Source organism: Sminthopsis crassicaudata, chromosome 6 (assembly GCF_048593235.1).
Source record: "Sminthopsis crassicaudata isolate SCR6 chromosome 6, ASM4859323v1, whole genome shotgun sequence".
Taxonomy (NCBI): Eukaryota; Metazoa; Chordata; class Mammalia; order Dasyuromorphia; family Dasyuridae; genus Sminthopsis; species Sminthopsis crassicaudata.
The window spans coordinates 256,050,898-256,072,038 of record NC_133622.1 but is presented as its reverse complement, the minus strand read 5'-3'; the positions used below and the strand labels follow the sequence as shown (position 1 = coordinate 256,072,038).

At 51.5% G+C, this 21,141-nt stretch overlaps 1 protein-coding gene across 1 annotated transcript in view; it reads left to right on the top strand.

The window, feature by feature from the left end:
* KCNQ1 (potassium voltage-gated channel subfamily Q member 1) overlaps positions 1-21,141 on the top strand; it is a 214,734-nt gene that overhangs the window by 93,425 nt on the left and 100,168 nt on the right. Inside the window, exon 11 of the mRNA XM_074272375.1 lies at positions 8,063-8,183. Within this exon, the coding sequence (XP_074128476.1) occupies positions 8,063-8,183 (121 nt within the window). The remainder of the gene's footprint in view (positions 1-8,062; positions 8,184-21,141) is intronic.

Here is a 21,141-nt window from a genome sequence, read left to right as displayed (position 1 = left end):
GGACTCCCCCCCAGCCCCCAGAGCAGAAGCGGAGGCTGACTTCCCTGGCAAAGGTGGGCCCCCGGTGCCAGCATTCAGGCTTTTCCCAGCCCCGCTCCCAGGCTCCCTTTCCCAGACTGCCACAGTGTGACTTCATGCCTAAGCCCAGTGCCTGGAAAGGGCCACGTTTTCGGAGAGGGCCTTGCTGGGGAGGGGGAGCAGGATTGTGTGCGTGGGAGCGGGGCCTGAGGCAGATGTGGGGCTTAGGGAGCGGCCCCTGGGGCCGGCTTCTCAAGGCTGACGCATGTAACTCATTTCCCCATTAAGAGTTCTGAGAACATCTGGAGACGTTTGGCAGCCTCCTCCCTGGCTAATCGCTTTGATGCTTGTGTGAGGTGGGGAGCTGGACCGTGTTCTCCCTGGTGAGCAGACAGCGGAGGAGGCAGAGCCCTAATTAGGCTGGAGTTTTTGTTTGTTTGTCCCAGAATCCAGGGGCCTCCATCCTTCCCCCTCGTCTGGGGGGCTCTGGGAAGAACATCCTCATTGCTGCTCTGGGGGCCGGCTGGGAACAGCTGGGGGCTGGGCTGCTGCACCAGGATGCGGTGTTCTCAGGCATCCTGGACCCTGGCTGCTGCGCCATGGCTAGCTCTGGGAACGTGGGGCACAGGTCTTTCTGGACTTCTCAGGGTATCTGAAAAGGTCCATGATCACCTTCCCATTCTCCCTCCTTTGTCCAATGTCCATGATCACTTTCCCATTCTCCCTCCTTTATCCAGTGCCCAAGATCTCCTTCCCATTCTCCCTCCTTTATCCAGTGCCCAAGATCTCCTTCCCATTCTCCTTCCTTTGTCCAATGTCCATGATCACTTTCCCATTCTCCCTCCTTTGTCCAATGTCCATGATCTCCTTCCCATTCTCCTTCCTTTGTCCAATGTCCATGATCTCCTTCCCATTCTCCTTCCTTTGTCCAATGTCCATGATCTCCTTCCCATTCTCCCTCCTTTGTCCAATGTCCATGATCTCCTTCCCATTCTCCTTCCTTTGTCCAATGTTCATGATCTCCTTCCTTTGTCCAATGTTCATGATCTCCTTCCCATTCTCCTTCCTTTGTCCAATGTCCATGATCTCCTTCCCATTCTCCTTCCTTTGTCCAATGTCCATGATCTCCTTCCCATTCTCCTTCCTTTGTCCAATGTTCATGATCTCCTTCCTTTGTCCAATGTTCATGATCTTCTTCCTTTGTCCAATGTCCATGATCTCCTTCCCATTCTCCTTCCTTTGTCCAATGTCCATGATCTCCTTCCCATTCTCCTTCCTTTGTCCAATGTTCATGATCTCCTTCCTTTGTCCAATGTTCATGATCTTCTTCCTTTGTCCAATGTCCATGATCTCCTTCCCATTCTCCTTCCTTTGTCCAATGTCCATGATCTCCTTCCCATTCTCCTTCCTTTGTCCAATGTTCATGATCTCCTTCCTTTGTCCAATGTTCATGATCTTCTTCCTTTGTCCAATGTCCATGATCTCCTTCCCATTCTCCTTCCTTTGTCCAATGTCCATGATCTCCTTCCCATTCTCCTTCCTTTGTCCAATGTCCATGATCTCCTTCCCATTCTCCCTCCTTTGTCCAATGCCCATGATCTCCTTCCCATTCTCCCTCCTTTGTCCAATGTCCATGATCTCCTTCCCATTCTCCCTCCTTTGTCCAATGTCCATGATCTCCTTCCCATTCTCCTTCCTTTGTCCAATGTCCATGATCTCCTTCCTTTGTCCCAATGTTCATGATCTCCTTCCCATTCTCCTTCCTTTGTCCAATGTCCATGATTTCCTTCCCATTCTCCTTCCTTTGTCCAATGTCCATGATCTCCTTCCCATTCTCCCTCCTTTGTCCAATGTCCATGATCTCCTTCCCATTCTCCTTCCTTTGTCCAATGCCCATGATCTCCTTCCCATTCTTCCTCCTTTGTCCAATGCCCATGATCTCCTTCCCATTCTCCCTCCTTTGTCCAATGTCCATGATCTCCTTCCCATTCTCCTTCCTTTGTCCAATGCCCATGATCTCCTTCCCATTCTTCCTCCTTTGTCCAATGCCCATGATCTCCTTCCCATTCTCCTTCCTTTGTCCAATGTCCATGATCTCCTTCCCATTCTCCTTCCTTTGTCCAATGCCCATGATCTCCTTCCCATTCTTCCTCCTTTGTCCAATGCCCATGATCTCCTTCCCATTCTCCTTCCTTTGTCCAATGTCCATGATCTCCTTCCCATTCTCCTTCCTTTGTCCAATGCCCATGATCTCCTTCCCATTCTCCCTCCTTTGTCCAATGTCCATGATCTCCTTCCCATTCTCCCTCCTTTGTCCAATGTCCATGATCTCCTTCCCATTCTCCTTCCTTTGTCCAATGTCCATGATCTCCTTCCTTTGTCCCAATGTTCATGATCTCCTTCCCATTCTCCTTCCTTTGTCCAATGTCCATGATTTCCTTCCCATTCTCCTTCCTTTGTCCAATGTCCATGATCTCCTTCCCATTCTCCCTCCTTTGTCCAATGTCCATGATCTCCTTCCCATTCTCCTTCCTTTGTCCAATGCCCATGATCTCCTTCCCATTCTTCCTCCTTTGTCCAATGCCCATGATCTCCTTCCCATTCTCCCTCCTTTGTCCAATGTCCATGATCTCCTTCCCATTCTCCTTCCTTTGTCCAATGCCCATGATCTCCTTCCCATTCTTCCTCCTTTGTCCAATGCCCATGATCTCCTTCCCATTCTCCTTCCTTTGTCCAATGTCCATGATCTCCTTCCCATTCTCCTTCCTTTGTCCAATGTCCATGATCTCCTTCCCATTCTCCTTCCTTTGTCCAATGTCCATGATCTCCTTCCCATTCTCCCTCCTTTGTCCAATGCCCATGATCTCCTTCCCATTCTCCCTCCTTTGTCCAATGTCCATGATCTCCTTCCCATTCTCCCTCCTTTGTCCAATGCCCATGATCTCCTTCCCATTCTCCCTCCTTTGTCCAATGTCCATGATCTCCTTCCCATTCTCCTTCCTTTGTCCAATGTCCATGATCTCCTTCCCATTCTCCCTCCTTTGTCCAATGTTCATGATCTCCTTCCCATTCTCCCTCCTTTGTCCAATGTCCATGATCTCCTTCCCATTCTCCCTCCTTTGTCCAATGCCCATGATCTCCTTCCCATTCTCCCTCCTTTGTCCAATGTCCATGATCTCCTTCCCATTCTCCTTCCTTTGTCCAATGTCCATGATCTCCTTCCCATTCTCCTTCCTTTGTCCAATGTTCATGATCTCCTTCCCATTCTCCCTCCTTTGTCCAATGTCCATGATCTCCTTCCCATTCTCCCTCCTTTGTCCAATGCCCATGATCTCCTTCCCATTCTCCCTCCTTTGTCCAATGTCCATGATCTCCTTCCCATTCTCCTTCCTTTGTCCAATGTCCATGATCTCCTTCCCATTCTCCTTCCTTTGTCCAATGTCCATGATCTCCTTCCCATTCTCCTTCCTTTGTCCAATGTCCATGATCTCCTTCCCATTCTCCCTCCTTTGTCCAATGCCCATGATCTCCTTCCCATTCTCCCTATTTTGTCCAAGATCCACAATCACCTTCCCACCCTCCCTTCTTTGTCCATCACCCATGATCCCCTTCCCACCCTCTCTACCTTGTGCTCCCTGATCCCTTTCCCATCCACTCTCCTTTGACTCCCCCCTTTCCCCACTGTTTGTGGTGCATGTGTAGTCCCAGCTGCCCTCCTCCCTCCCACTTTGGTCCTAAGCCCTTCAGAGCAGAGACCTTGGCTTCTCCTCCCCCTGGGCCTAGCACAGTGCTGCATAGAGAATGAGAACGTGACCAGGGAACTTTAGAATGGGATGATGAACGAGTGACCAATAGGGCTTGGCTGGGTCAGGCAAACTTGGGCATGAGCGTTGGAGGAGGGCACAGGAGAGCTGGGGAGCATCCAGGGAAGGATGCGAGGGCCAAGACCTAAGACTCTGACATCCCAGAACTGGCAGTCGGCCTGGTGCAGAGGAGCCCCCGTGTGGGAAGAGTAGCTCTGTTCTGCTTGGCCCCCGAAGGCAGAGCCGGGAGCTCCAGATGCTCCCCAGAAAGGAAGGTCCATCCTGGGCATGGGGGACCCTTTGGGTTTATGGCTGTGGCCATCTTCCACACTGGCTCCATGCCCATGGGATCCTTTCCTTCTAGCTCTAAGCTTCCGGGAGGTGAGAGGAAACCAGGGGCCATTTGGAGGAGGGGTCCTAGGCTCATAGATTAAGAACTGAACAGAAGCTTCAGGGCCAGCCAAGGCAGACAGCCCCCCCCCATTTTACAGATGGGAACCTCAAGGCCCAGAGAGAGCTTAAAGGATGTTGGTCTCAGAGCCCAAATACTGAGCTTGTCCCCGAACCCCAGTCTGCCTCCCAGTGACTTACTTAGCACCAAGAGCATACTGGGGACTATTGGGGAGTGGGGTACTTCATGGCCAGGAGTCAGGAAGACCCGGGCCCACCCCACTCTGGCAGTGAGACCTCCCCAGTCAGTCCTTGTCAATGGCTCAGGCCCCAGGGGCCAGGGAGATGCATTGTGGGGCTTCACCCCACCGTCTCATGTCCCCCAAGCCCATGCTGTCATTGATGGAAGCCGTGTTGGGGGAGCGGTTGTGAACGGGCCCAGGATGGGTCCGAGAACGGAGTCACAGTGGGAATGTTGGGGAGCGCTTCACCCACCACAAGTCCAGGCCTGGGGACCCTTTGGCCGGGGCAGGGGGGGGCTCAGGAGAAGGAAGAGGTTCTGAGCGTGGGATTCGGGGTGCTTCGGACAGGACAGAGCGAGGGCGGGAGGGCGGAGGAGGATGAGCTCAGCCTGGAACGCTCCCCCGCCAGATGAGGTCTCGGATTTCCTGGGGAGGGGGTGGATGGAATCCAGAGCCTGAGGCCGAGCCCGCCAGTGACAGCTTCCCATCAGGCCTCGGTGCGGGCCCTGCGTTCTGTCAGAGAGCCCCAGGCGTCCTGTGTCTCATCCGGAGGTGTGCTGTTCTGTGTCTGAGGTGCGCGGATAGCCAGCTGCCTTTCACTTGGGATTGCAGGGGCTGCTTCCCGCCAGCCTACGCTCTGCTCTTAATCTCGGCTCTCCGGTCAAATTCGCCTTTCCTGGGGCTTTGGAAGCCCGCCAGCTTTGCCTCCATCCGCGGCCCCTTCTCTCTCCTCCTCAAGTCTCCCACGTTCCCTTTTGGAAGCCTCCCTCCTTCCTCGCAGGGTCCCCCAAATCTTCTGTACCCCAGTGCTGGACATGGGGCCCAAAGACAATCCCCATTGGAAGCCTCCCTCCTTCCTCGCAGGGTCCCCCAAATCTTCTGTACCCCAGTGCTGGACACGGGGCCCAAAGACAATCCCCATTGGAAGCCTCCCTCCTTCCTTGTGGGTCCCCCAGATCTTCTGTACCCCAGTGCTGGACACGGGGCCCAAAGACAATCCCCATTGGAAGCCTCCCTCCTTCCTTGTGGGTCCCCCAGATCTTCTGTACCCCAGTGCTGGACACGGGGCCCAAAGACAATCCCTGTTAGAAGCCTCCCTCCTTCCTCGCAGGGTCCCCCAGATCTTCTGTACATCAGTGCTGGACACGGGGCCCAAAGACAATCCCCATTGGAAGCCTCCCTCCTTCCTTGTGGGTCCCCCAGATCTTCTGTACCCCAGTGCTGGACACGGGGCCCAAAGACAATCCCTGTTAGAAGCCTCCCTCCTTCCTCGCAGGGTCCCCCAGTTCTTCCAGGGCAGCGGAAGGCCATACCCCAGTGATAGACACAGGACCCAAAGACAGCCCCAACTATCCTTGGTTCTTGAGACCCATTCGGGGTCCATGTGTTGGGGAGCTCTCTGGGCCCTCCCAATTACCAGCTCCCTTGTCTCCAGCTGGCAAAGCCTGTGTGAATGCCCTGCATGGGTGACCACAGGAGAGACCCACAAGGCCGTTGGTGAGGGCTGCCCTGGCCGCTCCCATGGGGGACGGCCGTCCCTCCTGCCTCCACGCGCCTCTGGAGCTGCTTGAGTGATGGGGGCTCCCCAAATGCTCTGCAAAAGGGCAGTGGATGAGCCAGGGGAAGAGGGCTCTGCTCCTCCAGGATAAGAGAGACCACCACGCTCTTCTCCCCATTCTAAATGCACACATGCAGACACACAGACACACACTTACAACATACACACACATACATGCACATAGACACACTTCTCCACTGAATCTCTGCGTCACTGGAGGGCACAGTCACTCATCGTCCAATCCCTGTCGTGCTTCACTTCTCCCCCCTCCTCCGCGGAGCCTCATGGTCTCTCTCACTGTCCCCCCTTCCCCCCCCCCGAGTTGGTGGAAGGTCCCTATGGGGACACCGCTCACCCACAGCCTCCACACAGTCTCTCCCGCCTCTGCCCCTTGGCTGGATCCCTTTTCCACCTCCATGACGCCCTCTGACCCCCTAGAAAGTCTCAGCTCCCAGGACACTTTGTCCCTGACCCCTCTCTGGCCCCGCCCAGACTGCTCCCCACTGTGGTCATTGATGGGGCTTTGGGGTCTTGGAGATGGGCTGTTTTCTTTAGGCCATTTAGTGTTGTCTCCCCGGTCCTGAAGTGAGCTTCTCGGGGGCAGGGGCTGGCACATATGGCTGGGCTTCATGTTTGTTTTATTTGTGGGCTTTAGTGGGACAACAATGTGAGTGTGTGAGTGAGAGTGTGTGTGTAAGTGTGTGAGTATGAGTGTTCAAGTCTGTGTGTGCGAGTGTGAGTGTGTGAATGTGAGTGTGTGTGCGAGTATGAGTGTATAAGTGTGAGTGTGTGAGTGTGTGTCTGTGTGTGTAAGTGTGCAAGTATGAGTTCAAGTCTGTGTGTGCGAGTGTGAGTGTGTATGCGAGTATGAGTGTATAAGTGTGAGTGTGTGTGAGTGTGTGTGTAAGCAGGTGAGTGTGTGTGAGTAAGTGTGCGAGTGTGAGTATGTGCGAGTATGAGTGTATAAGTGTGAGTGTGAGTGTGTGTAAGCAGGTGAGTGTGTGTGAGTAAGTGTGCGAGTGTGAGTGTGTGCGAGTATGAGTGTATAAGTGTGAGTGTGAGTGTGTGTAAGCAGGTGAGTGTGTGTGTGTGAGTGTGAGTGTGAGTGTGTGTGCGAGTATGAGTGTATAAGTGTGAGTGTGTGTGAGTGTGTGTGTAAGCAGGTGAGTATGTGTAAGTGTGTGAGTGTGAGTGCGTGTGCGAGTATGAGTGTATAAGTGTGAGTATGTGTGAGTGTGTGTGTAAGCGGGTGAGTGTGTGAGTAAGTGTGCGAGTGTGAGTGTGTGCGAGTATGAGTGTATAAGTGTGAGTGTGTGTGAGTGTGTGAGTGTGTGTGTAAGCGGGTGAGTGTGTGTGTGAGTAAGTGTGCGAGTGTGAGTGTGTGTGCGAGTATGAGTGTATAAGTGTGAGTGTGTGAGTGTGTGTGAGTAAGTGTGCGAGTGTGAGTGTGTGTGCGAGTATGAGTGTATAAGTGTGAGTGTGTGTGAGTGTGTGTGTAAGCGGGTGAGTGTGTGTGTGAGTAAGTGTGCGAGTGTGAGTGTGTGTGCGAGTATGAGTGTATAAGTGTGAGTGTGTGTGAGTGTGTGTGTAAGTGGGTGAGTGTGTGTGTGAGTAAGTGTACGAGTGTGAGTGTGTGTGCGAGTATGAGTGTATAAGTGTGAGTGTGTGTGAGTGTGTGTGAGTAAGTGTGCGAGTGAGTGTGTGTGCGAGTATGAGTGTATAAGTGTGAGTGTGTGTGTAAGCGGGTGAGTGTGTGTGTGTAAGTGTGCGAGTGTGAGTGTGTGTGCGAGTATGAGTGTATAAGTGTGAGTGTGTGTGTAAGCAGGTGAGTGTGAGTGTGTAAGTGTGCGAGTGTGAGTGTGTGTGAGTATGAGTGCATAAGTGTGAGTGTGTGAGTGTGTTAGTGTGAGTGTGTGTGTGTGTAAGTGTGAATGTGTGTGGTGTCTGTATGTGGAGGGGGACATGAGGGGGTTGCAGGGCTACGGGCAGGGGTGTATAAGTTGGGGGCGAATCTATGGTGCCTAACGCCCCCCTCAACTCTTTGTTTTCAGTGAAGAAGAGCCCTTCCTCCCTGGAGGTGAACCCCGGCCACTTCCTGAGGACCAACAGTTTTGCTGAGGACCTGGACCTCGAGGGGGAGACCCTGCTGGCCCCGATCACCCACATCTCCCAGTGAGTGCCCAGTTCTGGCGTCGTGGGGACTGGGGGAGGGGGTGGGGGGCTGTGTGTCAGCGCCTGTGTATGGAGCGGGGGCCAGAGGGGGGCCTTGTCTCAGGGCCGCTCGCAGACCCCAGAAGGAAGGGAATTTACCCCCTCTGGGGGGGGTGAGGGCCCCCACCTCACCCCCCAGCTCCAGGGAGGTTGGAGGCCGAGCCAGTGGAAGCCCCTGACCGGGCCCAGTTCCCTGCCCCTCCGCTTCCTCACCGGGAGCCGGCAGGAAAGCGCCATGGTGGGGGACAGGGGTTTCCTGCTCTCCCCGGGGCCTGTGACCGACGTAGGGTCACGCGGTCAGCACCGTGGCAAGCTTCGGCCACGTCCAACAGGGAGACGAGCGGCTCCTTCCTGGGAACGGTCCCTGCGGAAGCAGCCCTGACTTGGGGGGAGTTAGCTGGGCACCCCTCCCCCCGCCAGCCGCCTAACTTGGGGAGCCCTCAGCGTGGTGGGCGGGACTCGGGCAGAACCTGGCTGGGGAGGCAGAGCCTCCAGGAAGCAGAGCAGGCCCAGGGGCTGAGGCCGGTGCCTCCGGACCCCTCCCAAGGGTCCATCCTAGAACACCCCAGTCCCCCAGGAGCAGGATGGAGGCCGGCTCCCCTGGGATGAGGGAGCGAGGGGGGGACCCTTCACTGCTCCGTGTGAAGCCAGTCCTGATGCGAGACGGGCTGTGAGGGAGGCCTGGGACCCCGGGGCAGCCCCTGGGTGAGCCCCCCAGAAAAGCCTTTTGGCTTGCCGGCTTTCTGTTGGGTCCTGCACCGAGCTGAAGGCCAGGGGGCGCTGTTCCTGCTGCCTCCTCCTCCTGCCCGCGGCCCCCTTCCTTACCCACCCTGGGCTGCTGGCTTGGAGTCCTGGCCCGGAAAGGCCGTCCCCCACACGTCCCCCACATGTCCCCCGCACGTCCCCCGCACGTCCCCCGCACATCCCCCACACGTCCCCCACACCGTCCCCTGCCACCATTGCTCGGTTCTCAGCTTGGGTTCATGAGCCTCTAGAGGAGAATGGCCACTGACCCAGCAGCCCTCCCTCCCCCTCGGGCGGCCCCTGCGCTGGACCCTTGACCCTTCCCGCTCAGTGCTGAGGTCCCAAGACCCTCCCCAGATGCAGCTTAACAGGTTTGCCGAGGAGCTGTGGGGTTCCTCCCAGCAGGAGGCATGGGGGCTCCTGGGTGGGGGCTCTGGGCACAGAAGAGGGCATCCCAGTCAGGGGCTTTTCTCTTTTCAAACGTTTGTTACTGGAGAAGGCCGCCCATGAGGGGCGGAGGGAAGGTCAGAAAAGGAGCCGCCGAAGCTGTGACTTTCCAGGGCTCGGGCTCCTGGATGTTGGGGCTCAGCTCCCGGATGTTGGGGCTCAGCTCCCGGATGTTGGGGCTCAGCTCCTGGATGTTGGGGCTCGGGCCAGAATTGGATAAATGAAATGCACTAAACTAGGGGAGGAGCAATGACTGCGGCGGAGGGGGGGCCTGGACTGGGCCGCCTCTCATCGGGACGACCTTAGGGGGTGGCGAGGTGAGGGCTCCCCCCGGGCCTGGACTGCCCGGGTTTATAGAAGACAATAAAGATCCACATGGTCGGGAAGGGGGGACGGCCCAGCCCGGCCCAAAGGCTGGTCAAGCCCTGTGGGAAGGGGGGAGCGCCGTGTGTAATGGGATGTGGGGAGACTTTCAGAGAGGAGGACCCGGCGCGGGGGACCGAGCTGGGGGCCCAGGAGAAAATCCCTATCTGGGGAAAGACGGCGGCTTGGGGTTAGGTCACCGGCAAACATCCCTTCGCCAGAGACCCGACTTCTGCGTGGCTGCCGACTTGTCGGGGCTCTGGGGTTCTTCTTGGAGGAGCCCCCCCTCAGGCTTCCCCCTATTGTGCTAGAGAGAGGAAAACTGAGGCCCCCCTGTCCCAGTGAGTGTGAGAGGTCTGCCAGGAACAGCTCCACCCTGCCCCCCAGTGGGAGACCGGAGAAGTGTCCGGGCTCTCTGAGAAATCCAGCTCTGAGCACAAGTGGGAACACCCTGCTGGAGAAGGGGCTCTCTTCCACCGCAGGTGACCCAGAGAGAGAGGGCCCCTTGCAGGTCTGCTCTGCCCCCCAGACCTGAATGCCCCAGGAGGGGCTCAGGGGCTTCCAAAGCCTGGGACTTCTCCGACTCCTTCAGAGGGAGCCAGGCTTGTCTGGCAGCCTTCACCCACTGGAAAAAGTATAGGGGGCACAGGAGGCATCCGGCTGCCTCCACGGTCTGGGACAGGACATTTGGGTAGCCCAGAGGGCCCTGAGCTCTGTTCTGGACGAGCCTGCCCTGGGGGAGCTTCTCCCCACGTCCACACAGCCCGATGTAAGCCCATCGGCACACAAAAACGGCCTCCCCGGCTGGAGGATCCAGGCCAGGCTGGACGAAGGCCGAGGGCCGGCGAATCAGGGCAGGAGCCCTCAGGGATTGACTCTTCTCCCTCTGGGGGCGTCTGGGGATGGAGAGGAGAGGTGGGGCCCGAGGATGGTGGCCCTGAGACTGTAGGTGGTGTCCCTATCCCGGAGGTGGTGACCCTTGGGACACGCCGGCTCACTCCACAGTTACGGGTCAGTGGGGACTCAGGGGCCGCCATGCCCGTTTCCTGCTCCGGCCCTTTGACCCCCTGCCTGTTTGCTGGTGTCTCCTTGGCTGGCCGGTGGCCCCCTCCCCGTGGCCTGACGGCCGCTCTTCCTCTTTAAAAGCTGATTCCCTTTTTAAAAATTTTGCCCTTTTATTTCCCAACACCCTCATGAAGCCTGAGAAAACATTGATTTTTTGTCTCTTGCTTCCAAGTGGTGAGGACTGAGGCCGAGTCCTGCCGGCCCTGTGGTTGCCGGGGAGAAGCCGGGCCTGGGGTCTGGCATGGCCGCAGGAGAGCCGGTAAGCCACAGAGTTAGCACGCCGCAGTGGCCCTTCGTCATGGGTCCAAACAATGGCGGCGTGTGCTCCCGCTGTCCCCCCATCCAGGGAACCGCCCGGCCCCGGCCTTTTCCACTGCCCCAGCTGCGAATCCACAGGGGCCACTCATTCCCTCACCCTCCTCTGAGTGCGAGGCTGAGGCCAGAGTTTGAATCCCAGCTGAGTTCCCCGGCCTGTGGGACCCTGGGAAAGCTGGTCTCATCTCAGGGCTTGGTTTTTGGCTTTTAAAAATGGCTCTGCCAGACTGGACGTCTCGGAGCGTTTACCACATCCATCAAAATCCTAGCTCCGCCTCCCCCCTGGGCTTGGACCGCACTTGGACCTCCGGTGGGCTCACCGTCGGCCCCACCCTACATCTCCTAGATTTGGGCAGTGCCAGGCCCACATTGGGGACACTTGCTGAGGCTGGTGGAGCTCCTGGATGGAATGGAAGTCGCTCTCCCCAGGTCGGTGCCTTGCCCCCTGACCTCTCCTCCGGAGGCCATGGAGGAAGCAGCTTTCTGTAGGCCTCCCAGGGGCGATGCTGACCCGGGAAGTTTCAGACATGGCCCTTCCCTGAGAAGGCTCTGCCCTGGTGGAATCCCTCCACCCTGAGGCGTGGGCATAGGTCAGACTCGCCATTCTGGACCTTCTGGAAGCTGAAGGGCAGTTCGAGGCCATCCAGTGCCATCCCTGTATTTTATACTTAAGGAAACTGACCCCAACCCCAACCCATGCAGATCCCCGAGGTCCAGCCTTCACTTCTGGCCTCCGGGGGCCTGGGTGGGAATCTGGAGAAGGCAGGGGTGAGGTCTTGGGGGGCAGGGACAAGTTGGGGGGCCCACCTGTCCTTGCCCTTGAAAGGCTGTGGATGCTCATTGGTTCTGGCAGAGGGCGCCAGCTGCAGTCAGTGGGTCTGGGAGGGCAGAGCCCAGAGCTTCCTTGAGGTCCCTTGAGGAGCCAGAGCCCAGCCGGCAGGGACATTCTCTTGGGCCTCCCCTCCCTAGTGTCCAGCAGAGAGCCGAGCCACAGGGGGTGCCCAGGAAGTGCTGACTGGAAGAGGTTTGGGGGACAAGGAGGGATCCAAGCGGGAGAGGAGGTAGCCAGTGATTGCCAGGGGCCAAAAAGACATAACTTTACATGGGCTGATGGGAAACCTGGTCCCCATGAGGGAGCCCGAGCCGGTTGGCCCTTGAAGACGGGCAGGAGAGGCAGAGGTCGGGGCCAGTCAGGCAGGTCAGGATGGCACCTCCGGGCCCTCAGCCTCTGAAGAACAGCCCGAGATCCCCAGAGAGCTGGGGGGGCTGGGACCCCCTCAGAGGGAGAAGAGACAGAAGGTGGCTCCCACCGGCCGCCCCCAGACCCTACGGGGGGACCCAAAGACCATTCTGGTCAGTGAAGGCCCGCTTCTGCCCGCGCTTTCACCTTTTGGGCGGAGGGGCCGGAGAAGGGGAACGGCCTTGGGGCCGCCTTTGCGTTCACCACGGCCGGCACATTCCTGCATCTCTCGCGGGGAGCTGCTCTGTCTCATGATTGATGTCCAGTAATTAAACTTGAATCCAGCTGCTGCGGATGGCCAACAGCTAGCTCGCGGGATGGAGCAACACTGAGCAGGTCCCAGGCCTGGGCTCTCGGAGCCCAGGTTGCTCTGGAAACGGTGTCTGGCACGACCGCATGCACATTTCGGGGGGCAGTTGGGGGGCGTCTGGGACTGGGGAGGGGGCGGCAGCAGAGCACCCCTCTTCCCTTCCTCCCTCCCCCCCCCCCAGTTGTGTTTTTCTTCAGGGTTTCACTGATGTGAGATGTATTATCATCCTGGTCCCAGTCCAGAATCAAAATTAAAAACATAAATAAAGCGACATTTTGTTTCTATTAGGGGGCTCTCCCGCCCCCCGAACATGGGGAGAGTGAGATAATTGCATTGTTTAGAGCTTTGAGTGTCTCCGGGGGCGGGCTAAGCCCCTGTTGTTCTGGGGTGTGTTCAAAATGAGGGATTTGAGGCAAAGGAGAGAAGGCCGGGGAACACAGCTGTGAATTACTCCCTGACATCTCGAGGGTCCTGGTAACATGATTGCAGGATGACATCGACAGCTAACTGCAGCTGGGGGCTGTTCAGGGCCAGGCTCCTCTCCTCCCAGCCCACCGGATGAGAAAATCCTCGGCTTGACCTCTGTTCTCCCCCACCCCAAGTTTTCTTGTAGCCCGCGCTTGCCCCCACCCGTGCCTTCCCAATGAACCCTCAGCTTTTGGGGGCTTCCAGATATCACTGCTCTAGTCAGGGGGTCCCGGGGACTCGGGACCTCACTTCCTTCTGCATCCCTGAGCCATCCCCTGTCCGTACTGTTCTTTGGGGGCACCAGGCTTTCCCTGCCTTCTCACATCCCAGCATCCTTTGTCTCTACTTTGTGTCCGCAACTCGATTCTAAGCCCTGAAGGGTAAGGGCGCCTTCACCTCAGCGCCCCGTATTGTCCTGGCTCAGAGCCTCAGGATTTTCAGATGTGTGGGTTGAGTGAGCAGAAGATCAAGGACTGGGTCATGGGGTCATGGCTCCAGCCTAGCCATCCTCACCATCCAGTGCATCCATCTGTCACCGTGAGGGACTCGGCAAAGGGTTCTTGAGGGACTCGGCAAAGGGTTCTTGAGGGACTCGGCAAAGGGTTCTTGACCTAAGTTCCAAGGAAAATGATGTGGGCAGAGTTCAGATCTGTGCCCTTGCCTCAGAAGGCTAAGGCATTATCTTAGAATGGGACAGCCGGGAGGGGTCCTAGAGCAGCAGAATGTACCATGTTGGAGGGTAGCTGAGCTCTTAGAACACAGAAGATACAGAGAGTCTAGAGCATGGAATTCCAGGCTTGGAGTGACCTTAAAGTACATAACAGGGAATATCACAGTCTTACTTACAATGCAGACTGTCCTAGCTAGAATACACGTTAGACTTTGAAATAGTAATCTAGACTATCAGAACTTGGTGAACGCTTGCAATGTGGAAAGCCAAATTTGGACAGACCTTAGAACAGAGAGCATGGAATGACAGCTGGGAAAGACCTTAGAAAGTGATAGTTGGGAGTTAAGAGAGACCTGAGAACACAGAACATGAGATGTTAGAGTTATAGGGGTCCTTCAAACACAGAACAAGGAACATCATGTTGAGAAGGACTTTAGAACATAGAAGGTGGAATGTCAGAACTGTTGAAAAGCTTACAAAATAGTATGTCTGGGTTGAAAAAAGAATCTAGAACATGTGACATAGAGTGTCAGACCTGGAACATGACATCTTAGAGCTGGGAGAGAACTTAGAACAAAGAATCTTGAATGTGAAAGCTAAGAGACATCTTAGAATTTAGAATATAGAAGACCAGCCTTGGGAGAGACCTTATAACAGGAAATGTCAGAGCTAGAAGAGAAATTAGAAGACAGAACAAAGAATTTCAGATCTAGAAGGGACCTTAGAACACAGAATATGGAATGTAGGATTTGGATAGACCTTAGAACCTAAAGCAGACTGTTAGCTAGATCAGAAGGATCTCAAAACATAGAGTTAGACTGGAATGTCAGAACTTGGAAAGACCTTAGAACATGGAATGTCAGAGTTTGGTAGAGACCTTAGAATAGAGACTGTGGAATGTCAGAGTTGAAGAGAGCTTAGAACACAGAATATGGAAAGGCAGAGTAGAGAGGGACCTTATAATCTGAAAATACAGAGCAGAGAGGGGAATTCAAAAATAGAATGTAAAATATCAGAACTGAGAGAGAAAGAGGCTGGAATGTCAAAGATGAGGAGAGGCTTAGAGCACAATTTAAAAAGACAGCAAGACTTTGGAATATGAAATTTCATATCTAGAAGGGACCTTAGAACATAGAACATGTGAGATCAGAACTCAGAAGGATCTCAAAACATAGAATATAGAATATCAGAGCTGGGGGGGACCTTGGAACATAGACTATAGAATACCAGTGCTGGGGAAGAGCTTAGAGCATGGAATGTCAGAGCTGGGGGGACCTTGGGACATAGACTGTAGAATGTCAATGCTGAGAAAGAGCTTAGAACATGGAATATCAGAAGTGGGGGGACCTTAGAATATAAACTATAGAATACCAGTGCTGGAGAGAGTTTAGAACATGGAATGTCAGAGCTGGGGGCACCTTGGGACAGACTTTAGAATGTCAGTGCTGGGGAAGAGCTTAGAACATGGAATGTTAGAGCTGGGGGGACCTTGAGACATAGACTCCAGAATGTCAGTGCTGGGGGAAAGCTTAGAACATGGAATATCAGAACTGGGGGGGACCTTAGAACATAGATTATAGAATATCAATGCTGGAGAAGAACTTAGAACATAGAATGTCAGAGCTAGAGGACTTTGGAACACAGCTATAGAATATCAATGCTGAGAAAGAGCTTAGAACATGGATTATCAGAGTTGGGGGGACTTTGGGACATAGATTATAGACTACTAATACTGAGAAAGAGCTTAGAACATGGAATATCAGAGCTGGGGGGGTCCTTTGAATTCAGAATGGGATAGAGAGATGGGAAGGGGCTTTCCCAGAGGCCTGTGTTGAGAACCCAGAACCCAGGTACCACTGGGACCTTGCCCTGGGCAGAGCTGGAGCCCACCCCTCTGAGCTTCAGCCTCCACACTGGCAGGATCTTGCCGGGCACGACTTCTCAAATGAAGCTTGGGTTGGTTCTGGGTTTTGGGGATGTGCCTCCCAAGGAGGCACTTCACCCCCATCCTAGGACACTCACCCGAGAAGCCACGGCTATTGTTTCCCCAAATCTAGGCGAGGATGTCTCCCTCCCTTCCTTTGCTCTGTTCCTTGACCCCAGTCAGGACAGCTGTTAGACCTTGATGGGGAGTTGCGCCCCCTCCCCAGCCCCCTCTGGGATCCTCACTTTTCTGGCCCATCCAGAGATGGAACATTTTTTCCCATCTTCTTTGCTCATGTTTTCCTTAGGTTGGTGTCTGGATTTGTTAAATTAAATTGAATCCTTTCCAGTTTGAAACACTTGAGCGATTTTTCCCCCTTTAAATCACCGGGCTGGCTGGAAGCCGCCCCCAGAGCCTATGGATGGGGGCCGGGGAGCTGGCGCTCATCCGGGGGCAGGGATGGGGCTGCCAGAGAGGCCTCAGGATGCTGGGGAAGTGGCTGAGGTTCTGAAGACTCGCCTGGTCCTTTAGGTGGAGTTGAGGGTTTTGCCTGGCTGGAAAATCTCCCCCAAATATGAAATTTTGCTCCAGCAGGCAGAGTTCGAGGTCTTTGGGGTGTTTGAACCGGGTCCAGGAACAATGAGCTTCCAGCCTCTCAGGGCAGGGCTCCAGCCTTCCTTGATCTCCCCCTTGGAGCTCTCTCCCGCTGTCCTCTGCTAGCCCCCCACCTTTGACCTCTCCTCGCCGGCGTCCTGGGTGACTGTGGAGGTGCTCTGGGTCCCCTTGGGCACCAACCCCACCGAAACAGACGACCCGTTTGTGTCTCCTTCGTGCCTTCCTGGTGAAGGGGTTAGTGAAGCTCCATTCCCTGTCCCCAGTTCTCCACCATGGAGCCTCCCATCCTGAGAGCCCCTTAAGCATTCACAGTAGTGCAGCTGCTCTGGAGGACCAGAGGCTGGAGGACAGAGGACCCAGGTTTGCCCCGATCTGTGACCCAAGATGGGTCACACTGTCCCTTTGACCCCAATTTCCTCATCTTTAAAATCATATGATTAAAATGAAATGAAACTTTCTAGCTCTGAAGCTGTTATGGAAGGTCCTCCATGTCTTGCCATGAGTGGGACAAGTGAAAGACTAGGAACGCTGAGCCTTGGGGAGGGGACAGGGACAGTGTGTGCCAGTCTTTGGGAGGTGGATTCTCCTTGGTCTGTGGCAAAGCCAGGAGCACCGCTGGGGGAATGCTGCCCGAAGGCTAGCTGTCCCAGGGTGGAAGGGACAGTGGGAAAGGTGTGGGCCCCTCCTCAGGAGCACGATCATTTGAGTTGAGGAGCTCTTGTTCATGGCTGCACACCTCAAAGACCACCTCCAGTGTGAGACACTAGGACCCAGGGTCCTGCTCATGGTGACATCAAATGAATGAATGAATGAACACATACACTAAGAATCGGATCTGAAATTAGACTTAAGTATAGAACTTAGTGCTATTTCTATACAGAGTACAGAACTCTAGAGAGGACAAAGCCCCTGCCCTCAAGAAGCTCCCAGTCTAGGGGACACCAACACAGAGAATTGTAATGAGGGAATTGTAACACAGGGAAATGTAACAGAATAGTAACACAGAGAATTGTAACAGAGAATAGCAACATAGGGAACTAGCAGAGAATTGTAACACAAGGAACTAATACAGAGAATTGTAAGGAGGGAATTGTAACACAGGGAAATGTAACAGAGAATAGTAACACAGAGAATTGTAACAGAGAATAGCAACATAGGGAACTAGCAGAGAATTGTAACACAGGGAATTATAACACAGGGAACTAATGCAGAGAATTGTAACACAGGGAATTGTAACAGGGAATAGTAACATAGGGAACTAACCAAGAATTGTAACACAGGGAACTAATACAGAGAATTATAATGCAGGGAACTAATACAGAGAATTGAAACACAGGGAATTATAACACAGGGAACTAATACAGAGAATTATAACACAGGGAATAGTAACATAGGGAACTAACAGAGAATTGTAACACAGGGAACTAATACAGAGAATTATAACACAGGGAATTGTAACAGGGAATTATAACACAGGGAATTATAACACAGGGAGCTAACAGAGAATTGTAACACAGGGAACTAATTCAGAGAATTGAAACACAGGGAATTATAATACAGGGAACTAATACAGAGAATTATAACAAAGGGAATTGTAACACAGGGAATTATAACACAGGGAATAGTAACACAGGGAGCTAACAGAGAATTGTAACACAGGGAACTAATACAGAGAATTGTAACACAGGGAATTGTAACACAGGGAACTAATTCAGAAAATTGAAACACAGGGAATTATAACACAGGGAACTAATACAGAGAATTATAACACAGAATAGTAACATAGGGAACTAACAGAGAATTTGTAACACAGGGAACTAATACAGAGAATTGCAACACAGGGAATAGTAACATAGGGAACTAACAGAGAATTGTAACACAGGGAACTTAGAGAATTGTAAAATAGGGAATTGTAACACAGAGAATAGTAACATAGGGAACTAATAGAATTGTAACACAGGGAACTAACACAGAGTTTTAATACAGAATATAGTAATAGAGAATTGTAACACAGGGAACTAATATAGAGAGTTGTAACACAAGGAATTGTAACATAGGGAAGAGTCACAGAGAATTGTAACACAGGGAACTAATACAGAGAATTGTAACACAGAATACAGTAACAGAGAATTGTAACACTGGGAATTCTAACAGAGAATAGTAACACAGGGAATTAACAGAATTGTTTTTTTTTTTTTAATTATAACTTTTTATTGACAGAACATATGCACGGGTAATTTTTTACAGCATTATCCTTTGCATTCATTTCTATTCCCGCTTTTCCCTTCCCTCCCTCCACCCTTTCCCGTAGATGGCAGGCAGTCTTATACATGCTAAATATATTATAGTATATCCTAGATACAATGTTTGTGTGTAGAACTGTACAGTGCTCTTGTTGCACAAGAAATATTGGATTCAGAAGGTAAAAATAACCTGGGAAGAAAAACAAAAATGCACATAGTCCACATTCATTTCCCAGTGTTCCTTCTCTTGGTATAGCTGATTCTATCCATCACTGATCAATTGAAACTGAATTAGATCTTCTCTTACTAACAGAGAATCGTAAGAGAGAATTGTAACACAGGGAACTAACACGAGAATTGTAACACAGGGAAAAGTCACAGAGAATTGTAATATAGAATTATAACACAGGGAACTAACACAGAGAATTGCAACATAGAATACAGTAACAGAGAATTGTAACACAAAATTTTAACACCAAAAACTGTAACAGGGAACTAACACAGAGAATTGTAACACAGAGAATAGTAACAGAATTGTAACACAGGATATTGTAACAGAGTATAACAGAATACAGTAACAAAGAATTGTAACACAGGGAATTTTAACAGTAGTAACACAGGGAACTGACAAAAAATTGTAACACAAGGAACTAATATAGAATTGTAAGACAGAATTATAACACAAGGAATTGTAACACAGGGAACTAACAGAATTGTAAGACAGAATTATAACTCAAGGAATAGTAACAGAGAATTGTAACACAGGGAAGTAATACGGAGAATAGTAATACGGGAACTAACACAGAGAATTGCAACACAGAGAACTATAACACAGGGAACTAACACAGAGAATTGTAACACAGGGAATTGTTTTAACACAGAATTATAACAGAGGGAACAACACAGAGAATTGTAACACAGAATACTAACAGAATTGTGACAGAGAACTGTAACACAGGGAGCTAACACAGAAAATTGTAACATAGAATACAGTAACAGAATTGTAACACAGGGAACTAACACAGAGAATTGTAACACAGGGAATTGTTTTAACACAGAATTATAACAGAGGGAACAACACAGAGAATTGTAACACAGAATACTAACAGAATTGTGACAGAGAACTGTAACACAGGGAGCTAACACAGAATATTGTAACACAGAATACAGTAACAGAATTGTAACACAGGGAACTAACACAGAATACAGTAACAGAATTGTAAGGCAGAGAACTATAACACAGGGAACTAACAGAAAATTGTAACACAGAATACAGTAACAGAATTGTAACACAGAGAATTATAACACAGGGAACTAACAGAGAATTGCAACACAGGGAATAGTCACTGAGAATTGTAACACAGAATAGTAACACAGGGAACTGTAATACAGAGAATAGTAACACAGGGAACTAACACAAAAAATTGTAACATAAATACAGTACAGAATACAGTAACAGAATTGTAACACAGGGAACTAACACGGAGAATTGCAACACAGAATAGTAACACAGGGAACTGTAATACAGAGAATAGTAACACAGGGAACTAACACAAAAAAAATTGTAACATAGAATACAGTAACAGAATACAGTAACAGAATTGTAACACAGGGAACTAACACGGAGAATTGCAACACAGAATAGTAACACAGGGAACTGTAATACAGAGAATAGTAACACAGGGAACTAACACAAAAAAAATTGTAACATAGAATACAGTAACAGAATTGTAACACAGGGAACTAACACAGAGAATTGCAACACAGAATACAGTAACAGAATTGCAACACAGGGAAAAGTCACAGAGAATTGTAACAGAGAACTATAACACAGGGAACTAACAGAGAATTGCAACACAGGGAATAGTCACTGAGAATTGCAACACAGGGAACTGTAATACAGAGAATAGTAACACAGGGAACTAACACAAAAAATTGTAACATAGAATACAGTAACAGAATTGTAACACAGGGAACTAACACAGAGAATTGCAACACAGGGAATTGTTTTAACACAGAATTATAACAGAGGGAACAACACAGAGAATTGTAACACAGAATACTAACAGAATTGTGACAGAGAACTGTAACACAGGGAGCTAACACAGAATATTGTAACACAGAATACAGTAACAGAGAATTGTAAGGCAGAGAACTATAACACAGGGAACTAACAGAAAATTGTAACACAGAATACAGTAACAGAATTGTAACACAGAGAATTATAACACAGGGAACTAACACAGAAAATTGTAACACAGAATACAGTAACAGAATTGTAACACAGGGAACTAACACAGAATACAGTAACAGAGAATTGTAAGGCAGAGAATTATAACACAGGGAACTAACAGAAAATTGTAACACAGAATACAGTAACAGAATTGTAACACAGAGAATTATAACACAGGGAACTAACACAGAAAATTGTAACACAGAATATAGTATCAGAGAATTGTAACAATGAACTATAACACAGGGAACTAACAGAGAATTGTGACACAGGGAAAAGTCA